Here is a 9,967-nt window from a genome sequence, read left to right on the forward strand (position 1 = left end):
TTATGTTGATAACAATACACATTTTATATCGAGTGTATAAATGAAACTTCGAGTAAATTTTCATGAGACACGGGCCCATGAGCAAAATTTCTGATATATTTTGTAAAAAGAAATACTCTTTATATGTTAATAAACTAAAAACTCTTATCAGCTTTTATAAATACATTATTATTATTATTATTATTATTATTATTATTATAGGTGATTCTCCTTATAAAGTTGCTGATGGATACAACACGGTGGATCTCAAAAATAGACCCAAATTGGAGTGACTTTCAAATTTTAGCCCCAGATAAAAATGTTTTCTTAAAATAGTCTTTACCTATTAACTAATATTCTTTGGGACAAAATTGTTCCTGATCAATGAAGTAAATTACATAAATATCCTCATAAAGGATAACAACTTCATATTTATATCTTTTGACTTCTTTTTTTTTTTCTTTTTTTAATTTTACTTTGATTTTTATTTTGTCTTTTCTCTTTTTGTTTTTAATTTTCTCAAGCCTTGCTTTTATTTTCCTCTCAACTTCCTTTTTTTTCTTTTTTATTTTGTCTTTCCTCTTTTTTTTTTTATTCTTTTTTGTTTTTCTCAACTCTTACTTTTTTTTCTTTACACCTTTCAACGTCTACTTTTATATAAACTTTTTTTATTTTTCTTTAATTTTTTTCTTTTTAAATCTTTCTTGACCTTTATTTTTATTTAATCATTCTTTTTTTTATCAACCTTTATTTTTTTCCTATTATCTCTCAACTTCTACATTTTCTTTGATTTTTATTTTTTTAACGTTTTTATTCATTTTCTTTCTTTTTCGCAGTTTTTATTATTTTTGTTTTTTTCTTCGATTTCTTCCATTCAAGTTACATCTCATGAGCAAGAGTTGACATTATCACATTATAAAGGCAAAACTTAAGACTTTCGAACAATAAGCTACGTTTTATGGGCAAGAGCTGACACTACTACATTGTAGAGGCAAGACTTATAACTTTCAAACAACAAGTTATGTTTTATGGGCAAGAGTCGATACTACCGCATTGTATTTTGATTTATGAGATGTTTATAACTCTTACCTTAGATGAAAAACTTAGCTCAGGGACTTTCAAACAATAAATTATATCCCATGGACAAGAGATGACTCTACCACGTTATGTTTTCATTTATGAGATGTTCTACAACTATTGCCTTGGAGGCAAGACTTAGCTCAAGAACTTTCAAACTACAAATTATGCCCCACGAGCAAGAGTTGACATTACCACGTTATGTTTTCATTAATGAGATGTTCCACAACTCTTGTCTTAGAGGCAAAACTTAATTAGCTCAAGGACTTTCAAACTATAAATTATGCCCCACAAGCAGGAGTTGATACTACCACGTTATGTTTTCATTAATGAGATGTTCCACAACTCTTGTCTCAGAGGCAAGACTTAATTAGCTCAAGGACTTTCAAACTACAAATTATGCCCCGGACAAGAGTTGACTCTACCACGTTATGTTTCATTTATGAGATGTTCTACAACTATTGCCTTGGAGGCAAGACTTAGCTTAATGACTTTCAAACTATAAATTATGCCCCACGGGCAAGAGTTGACACTACCACGTTATGTCTTCATTTATGGGATGTTCTACAACTCTTGCCTTGGAGGTAAGACTTATCTCAAGGACTTTCAAATAATAAATTATGCCCACGAGTAAGAGTTGACACTATCATGTTATGCTTTTATTTATGAGATATTCTACAACTCCCGCCTTAGAGTCACGACTTATCTCAAGAATTTCAAAGAACTTCGTAACAACAATTCATGCCCTAAAATTTGCTTTGATGTCAAAAAAAGAAGACGCCTTTGCGGATTATCTATTTTTTTATTTATTAGTAAAATATAATAGAAGTTGAGAAAAAGGAAACAAGCGATCAAACAAGATAGAGAAATAAAAAAAAGATTGAGAAAAAAGGAAAGAAAAAAATAAAGACAAAAAAAAAGTGAAGAACTAAAAAATTTGAGAGGAAACGTAAAAATAAAGTTTGAGAAAAACGAGGGAAAAAAAGAGAATTGAAAAAAGAAAAAAACGATCAAACAAAATAGAGAAATAAAAAAAAAGAAAGAAAAAAAAAAATGAAAAATTTAAAAATTTGAGAAAATAAAAAATGAGAGGAAAAAATAAAAATAAATTTTGAGAAAAATAAGGGAAGAAAAGAGAACTGATAAAAACAAAAAATAAAAGAAAAATAAAGGTTAAAGACAAATGAATTAAAAAAAGAAAGAAAAAAAAGAAATAGATAATGCTTGAGAAAAAGGAAAAAATAGAAAAAAATAAAGGTTGAGACAAATGAATTAAAAACATGAAAATAAAATTAAAAGAAAAAATAAAAAGTGAAAATAATAAAAAATAGAATAATAAAATTAAAGAAAAAAATATCAAAGTAAAAATAATAATAAAAAATAGAATTATAAAATTAAAGTGAAAATAATAAAAAATAAAATTTGAGAGATAAATAAATATGAAGAGTTTAAAAAAATATTTCTTATTTGGATCAAATATGTAAAACCACCGATATTTAGGTGTATGACATGCAATCTCTTAATCAACACCACGAATATCGGCCACGCATCTTTGAGCGAAGATGAAATGGGCTTTGTGCGAATGTCCTCGCAAAAGAGTTCATTAGTCTCTTTGTAAAAAGCCCAAACCCGAAGGTTTGTTTCTCTTCCCGCTCAATCTTCCCAATTTGAATTTACTCAACACTTCTTATATTCCCCAGAAATTTCAGCACACTTCAAATTTCAGTGACAAGACATTTTTGCAACGTTACGACTTGTAGTTTCAAAATTACCATGACTTGTCGAGCAGGTAAATACTCTTTCATCCTCCCATAAATTTTTCATCTAGATTCATTGCTTAGGGTATTTAATTTTCCATTTGAAATGCAGTTGATTTATGGGAAGAACTTATAGCTGATGAACAAGACAACTTTGATCATCGTCCCGATAAACAACCCGAAGAACCGATTATTGCTGTTGTATATCGGCGGCAAAAATCGCGTAGTATTACTCCAAAAGATGCTGAAGGGTTCTCTCTTTTTCCCATTCTCTAAGGTTCCACTTTGTTGGTTTGTTGTATGCATTGAACTTTTGAGTTTGAATTTTTCTTCAGGAGGCAATCGACTTCAACTTCTGGTAATGAAAGCCGGCTGAGTTTTCTCCCGGTTAAACGAATCAGTTGGAATCGTTCCCTTTCCACCAGGTTTTGTTTTTTGCCCTAATTTTCTATGTTTTTCCCCAATTTTCCCATTGATATCAAAATTAATTTCATTGGATATGCTTAATAGGATTATGCTTGCATTGGTTTTAGCATGTATACTGAAATGGAAATAATATGGATAGGGTTTTTTAGGAAGGAGCTAATTTGATTTACTGAAACAAGCAACAGTTTAGTCTATCCATTGATCAGGTATTTGGTGCTGATCAAGATAGTTCTAGCCATGCAGTTAAATATTTAATATGTTAATTACCTCACCCATTCGAAAGAAAAGATACTGTACAATTTATTAATTAAGGGGAAGCTCAAAAAAGTAAATCCACCAATTAATGCCAGAAGTATTGTGATCAAGGTCACTACTTTCATAAGAAAATCAACAAAAGTGAAGAATAATGAGTAAAAACATTTGTTAAGCATTAATCTAAACTATCAACTTTGTTTTTTGTAAGAGTAAGTTCTTGGGCCGAAGTAACATAGACCCTACAACCAACCCATTCTCACCCTAAAAAAGAACAAAAAAGGAGACTAAAAAGAAGAAGAAAAAACAGAAACTTTGAAGCTATGTCGGTGAGGTTCTCAAATAAGGATTCTTGTGCACTATGGCCGTATAGTTTAAATCATATTATAGTGTTTTACATACATGTAAAACTTATCCTCTCCTAAGAAGTTGTTAGCTATGATGATTTACGTTCAAGTTGCTGCAAAAAACACCATCAGCTGATTTGTTATATGCAATTTTCTTTGACTTTTCTATCAGTGTAAATAGTCCGGTGTCCATTAAGCTGCTGAGTTTCTACATCTTATCGTAATGTGTAGTAGTAATATTACCACAAACAATCAGCAATTTTGAGGAATGTACTGTCTAAATTTCATTTGTCATTTTAGCGGAGCCCTTGCTACCAGTGTCTAGGCAGATGTAAAATGCATAGTATTTATGCAGTAATAAAGCTTCTTTTATAGTCTAATTTAACTAGAAATGAGCTCTTCCAAATTGAAACTTCAGTTATGTGTTTGAAAATGTGATTCTAGAAAACTGTAAGCCCACTGGTGGAAACATATTCCAAAGCAGTACAAAGTTACTAACCAAGATGTTTCTGTTACTTGCAGAGAAAAATTGTCTTATCTTTCGTCATCTGGTTTACAAATGTGTTTAAGACTCGAATATGTATAAGTTCTCTGATTCTTGTTTATGTTTAGTCTCCTTTTAAGAATTTTTCGGCATGCCCCAAGTTGATGAATTTACTTGGCTTTAAAACTTACTGTTTAATTGTATCCGTAACCCCTTCCCAGCTGGTTATCTAACATGGTAATTCCTAGTACACACTTTCTCTCTTTCTCATATTTGCTAATTCGTAGCTATTCGTTACTTCCACTTTGGTCTTTCCTAACGAGGTGTTTTTTTCCTTTATTTTATTGACAGGGGGAGAACCAGTATTGCTGCTGTATGTGCTGAATTACATCCTCAACAAAGGAAGCCTGGGCGAAAAGCAAAACCACCTCTTCCTAGGGTAATTGGCTGAGTGATTTTCCGAACTCCCAGAAATCCACATTGTACTTGTTTCTTTTCCAAAGGCATCAGCTATAGCTAATATTTTGTTTATCACACAAAATCACATGTCTGGTATTTTCTAATTCTACATACTTTGCAGGGTAAAAAGGTTGAAGCTCCGAACTACGATAAGGAGCAGGCATATTTTCAAGAAGTTGATGATTTTGAACTAATGGTGGAAAGCCCCTCCCCAAACAAATACTGTACATGGACTGTGGGCATCCAAACTGATGATGTCGTTATATCACGCCTGTCCTCAGTACTACAGAAATGGTTGATTTCTAAGAAACTTAACAACTCATATGCTCCTCCCGCTTCATTATCGAAGATATTAGAAACCCCAGCCTCACGCAAACAATCTGCTAGTAGATTTATTTATGGATCGTCAAATGTGAAAACCCCAGAAAAAACAGCATTACGAATTCCCTCTGGTTTGTACTCCGGCCAGAATAGACGCATTGGTTTTACAAATGAAGATGTGTTCAGAGAGCAGCCTTTATCAGATAAAGGCGTTGGAGAAATATGTCCCATGGATGAGGAAGACTGCGGAGATATTGATATAGCTATTCGAAAACTTTCTTTGACTTCCAGGCCTTCTTCAGTGGATGGACACACTTGGGATCCATTTTTGGCTCTATTGGCAGCATGTGGACAGTCTGCCCCTTTAACATTATTGGAGATATTATCAAAGTATTGGTGCGGCTCCTATGACCTTTCCACTTTTGTTCTACTTCCTCAAATAAAGAATCATCTTAGGCATATAATTCTTGAAATCATGCTTTTGAACCTTGTACACGAGACAGATAAGGATAAATATCAATATTGATTCCCTTGACTGTAGCTTAGTACTATATTGAACTCATGTACTAGGCCTCCTTTTTGGTGCGCGTGATCTTTGGTTTGAACTATATCTGAATGGCTATTTAGTTAATACTTGGTATGTTTTGATCTTATCAATTTACTTTCATGAAGAGTCAAATTCATATTTTTGTTGGCAGTAAATTTAATTCTGTCTGATTTTGTTGTTAATCTTATTTTCTCAAAGCATCTAGTTTCGTAAATTGAACTCTGTCAAATGCAGTGAGACGCAAACAATTGCCAAGGTTGGTGAAGGCACATTTGGGGAGGCATTTAAGGTTGGTGAGAATGTCTGCAAAATTGTCCCATTCGATGGAGATTTCCGTGTAAATGGAGAAATGCAAAAGGTATCCAGTTCAATTATATTTCTTGTGCAATTGAATAGGCTCCAATTCCATTAAGTTGAGATACCCAAGTAACTTGCATCAGCAAACTAAGTTAGTGCAGTGGATGATCATAGGGTCAACAACCAATTTTCTGAAAATATTTAAGTCACACTGATTCGAAATCTGTATTTTGATACCTTTCAGAAATCAGAAGAACTACTTGAGGAGGTCATACTCTCTGGTACCCTTAATAGCTTAAGAGCTCATGAGGGTCATCTCCTGAATTCCTGTTCCACCTTTATACAGACAATGGAGTAAGTTTCACATATTTAGTTTATCTTAATTCTTAAAGCAATTTTGTAAGTTTCACATATTTAGTTTATCTTAATTCTTAAAGCAATTTTGCAACTTTTTGGTCCTTGTTCTGAGCCTCTATTTCAAGACTAGCTGCACGTAGGAATGTCTAAAGGGACCTGTCTGATTTAGTTTGCCTGTTTGGTTAAACTTATGTGTTACCTCAGGATCTGTCATGCACTCTCAAATTTATACTATTTCTTAGAACAGGAAAAAATTAATTGTTGGCGACTTGTGTACAATTGGTTTTTCCTTTCTGCAGCATGAGGGTGTGCCAAGGACATTACGATGCTTCTCTATTAAAAGCCTGGGAAGACTGGGATGGGAAGCATGGTTCAGAAAATGACCATCCGAAGGAATTTCCAGAAAAGCAGGTTCCTTGCAAAGCAAATTTACTTCTTTTGTCCTAATTACTAATAGTTGTCTCCCAATTGTTCATCTGGTGTTTGAGTGGATCTTGTGTGTAGATAGATTTGTACTTTCGTTGCAGCTAGAGGAAATTACTTAGACAATTTTCAAGTGTCACTGACTAAACAGTTACATACCTTCTAGTGCTACGTTGTGTTTGTTCAAGAACATGGAGGAAAAGATCTTGAAAGTTTTGTGCTATTAAACTTTGCTGAAGCCAGGAGTTTATTGTGCCAGGCAAGTGATTGGATATTTTTCCTTTTGGCATTGTTAACCAAATATCTCATTCGTTATCAATTGCTTGACTGCAAAATCTGCATTCCAGGTAACTCTTGCTTTGGCTGTATCTGAGGCCGCATATGAATTTGAACATCGCGACTTGCACTGGTTCGTTTTTCAATGTGATGATTTCTTCATCATATTTTATAATCTAGAGCGGGACACTATTTTGTTGCTTTTCTATGTGTTAACGATTTTCCTATCATAGGGGAAATATTCTATTAAGTCGGAAAGGTTTAGATACAGTGCAATTTACTCTTGAGGGAAAAGAAATACATGTCAGAACATATGGATTATTGGTTTCGATAATAGACTTCACTCTTTCAAGGATAAATACAGGTGTTCACCCTTTCTGTTTTTCCCTTCAGAATCTTGCACTTGGATTGATTAGAGATTCTTATCCCCGTATATACATACTGATCACAGGTGAAGACATACTTTTTCTGGACCTCTCATCAGACCCTGAACTCTTTGAAGGTCCCAAAGGAGATAAACAGGTATGAAGCAATAAGTCCCATGTATCTTCAGGTGTTTTGATACATACATGTATTTCATTGTTTTGTGGAATGTTTGCAGTTTGATACATACCGGAAAATGAGAGATGTCACAGGCGAATTTTGGGAAGGAAGGTATAAATACTAGTCCCTTCACTCTCAAGTAGCAAATTGTCTTTTGCTTATCACAATAGAGTATTTTCTTCCATTTTAAAGTTTATTATGCCACGTATATTGTGGATTTTCAGTCTAAAGCTGTTTTGGGACGTTGGATGTTTGGAATCGACCACTAAAATAACATCCTATTTTGTTTAACCTGCTGTCAGAGAATTTGAATTGAACCAAAATTACAGCTGTGCAAGTTCTTTTATCTCTGTAATCAATTAGCTTTCGCTGCTTAATCACCACTGACACACAGTATTAGTGGCCAACTTTCTAAATTACGGAAACCATCAGCAGGGTAGGCTTCCTGTTTGATGGTCTTTCTGTCTTACTATCCATGGAATATCTGGTTGAGATTCAGAAGCACAAGCCCATAAAAATTTCTTGGCGAGTTTGATGTCTTCTAGTTCTATAGCATTTGTATGCTCTAGACTACCAAAGATGGATCATGCTTGTATTTTGTCATAACACTCTGATTAGTCTATTTTTTGTCATAACACTTGTTGATAAGTAGCATTCTATTATGATGTGCTGAATTTGAGATCTCAGCCCTAGCACCTAAGAAGTATCTTTGTCATGCAAAATCACCAAGGCTTTAGTGACAGGATTATTTGTCAACGGATGATGACTTCTTGCCTTGTTTCTTTTTTCATTTGTGCCTACAGTTTCCCCAAGACAAATGTGCTATGGCTACAATACTTGGTTGACATACTGCTGCTAAAGAAATCATATGTGAGTATTCTACAACAACGTTGATTCCATATTATCCGTTCATATCATCTCATCCAAATTGTATGGTATCATGAATGGGTAGTATGTCCTCATATTAATACAATTGGCTTTCTGTTGCTAATATATGCTGCTTGTGTTTTGGCTGCTATGTGTGCCTAGTTGCTACAATTTCAGCTGCCTCCAGTTTGATATTCTAATACTTAATTTGACCATGTAATTCCATCCTCTTCAAAACGGAAAAATGAAGAACAAAAGCAAACTAATTGGTCAATCTCCTTCTATTCCTATTTTGGGTGATAATCTGCTACTTGATAATCCGGATTTAAATCAAGCTCAATAAATATTCTTTTTGATTCAAACTTAGTGTCCTAACTTTAAGAAAATCTTGCAGGAAAGGACCTCCAAAGATGAGAGGGATCTACGTTCTCTAAAAAAGCGCCTGAATAGCTATGGTTCAGCAAGAGAAGCAACATCGGATGCTTTCTTTTCTGACTTATTCGTTAACCTCCAGCATTGACAGGCAAAAATCCCCCAAGAAACTTAGATATTCGCTGCGACTATGCTATCCTTCCAGGAATCTGAAAGTGTACTTTCTGTAGGAGGTTTTTTGTGTCAAGAAACCAACTTGGTTTCCCGTGACAAGCATTACAAACAGAAACATCTCGTCCTTTATTTCTTGTCTTCCTTTTTCTTCTGTACAATATTTTGGATTGTAACTGTAATTTTTAAGACTCCTTAGCTGGGGATTATGATAAGAATCCCTCATGTAGGATGTTGAATTTGTGTGGTTGCCGAACTTGGAATATAAACATTTTCCGTCAGTCTAAGCCTTGATGGCATAGTTATCTGAGTGGTGAGAGGTAACATGCCATCACGGAACAGACCAGGTGCGAGCAAGTTCACCCGGACACTATTGTTATCAAAAGTAGAAACACATTTCCCCTTTAGCATCTTGCAGTGACCAGCCAAACATCAACTATTCCAAAGGATCAACTTAGCAACCTTTCTATCCACTAAACCATAAACTCTCGTGCCGTGTCTCAGAAGAAGTGAACAATACAGCTCATGCAGATGATGCCTATAATTTTTTTCCCCTAAAGATTTTTTCTTCTTGGTTCTTACATATATTTTATTAATATATAGCCTGCATGCTTCTGTAATCCTCCTCTTTATTGGCAAGTTGTATTGATTCTTCTTTTACTTTCATCATCTGTAATCACAAAGTTTAAACTTGGACTTATAAGTCACTAACAATTTTATAACTGTACAATTAGTGGGACACTTATCTCGACGTTACCCTTATCTATAACAAAAAAAAAAACAGTATAACACTTATCTCCACCTTTTAATTAATTGACTAAAAATACTTTTATAGGGTGACTATAACACTTGTGCCGACTTATTGGTTGAATATCAAATTCGAAAGCAATGCAAAGAAAAAGCTAGCAGTATGTTGTATTGGTTGTTGCTTTTTATCTTTCCTTTTGTTAAAAAGAGTGAAGAGACTCTGTTTGTGGGTGATAGGAGTAGTTGTTTATTGAATTTAGATAGG

General features: G+C 33.9%; 1 protein-coding gene across 1 annotated transcript; it reads left to right on the forward strand.

Annotated features, from left to right (window-relative positions):
- The first annotated feature begins 2,698 nt into the window (after positions 1–2,698).
- On the forward strand, positions 2,699–9,358 carry LOC107839740 (serine/threonine-protein kinase haspin homolog). The gene is made up of 15 exons (XM_016683358.2): positions 2,699–2,845; positions 2,926–3,064; positions 3,149–3,238; positions 4,674–4,761; positions 4,903–5,498; positions 5,884–6,007; positions 6,191–6,300; positions 6,603–6,714; positions 6,893–6,985; positions 7,074–7,135; positions 7,236–7,366; positions 7,454–7,524; positions 7,604–7,656; positions 8,349–8,415; positions 8,807–9,358. The coding sequence occupies exons 1-15, from the start codon at positions 2,830–2,832 to the stop codon at positions 8,930–8,932; spliced, it is 1,878 nt and encodes a 625-aa protein (XP_016538844.1). The 5' UTR covers positions 2,699–2,829; the 3' UTR covers positions 8,933–9,358.
- The last annotated feature ends 609 nt before the right edge of the window (positions 9,359–9,967 follow it).

This window comes from Capsicum annuum, chromosome 8, assembly GCF_002878395.1.
Source record: "Capsicum annuum cultivar UCD-10X-F1 chromosome 8, UCD10Xv1.1, whole genome shotgun sequence".
In the NCBI taxonomy this organism is placed as follows: domain Eukaryota; kingdom Viridiplantae; phylum Streptophyta; class Magnoliopsida; order Solanales; family Solanaceae; genus Capsicum; species Capsicum annuum.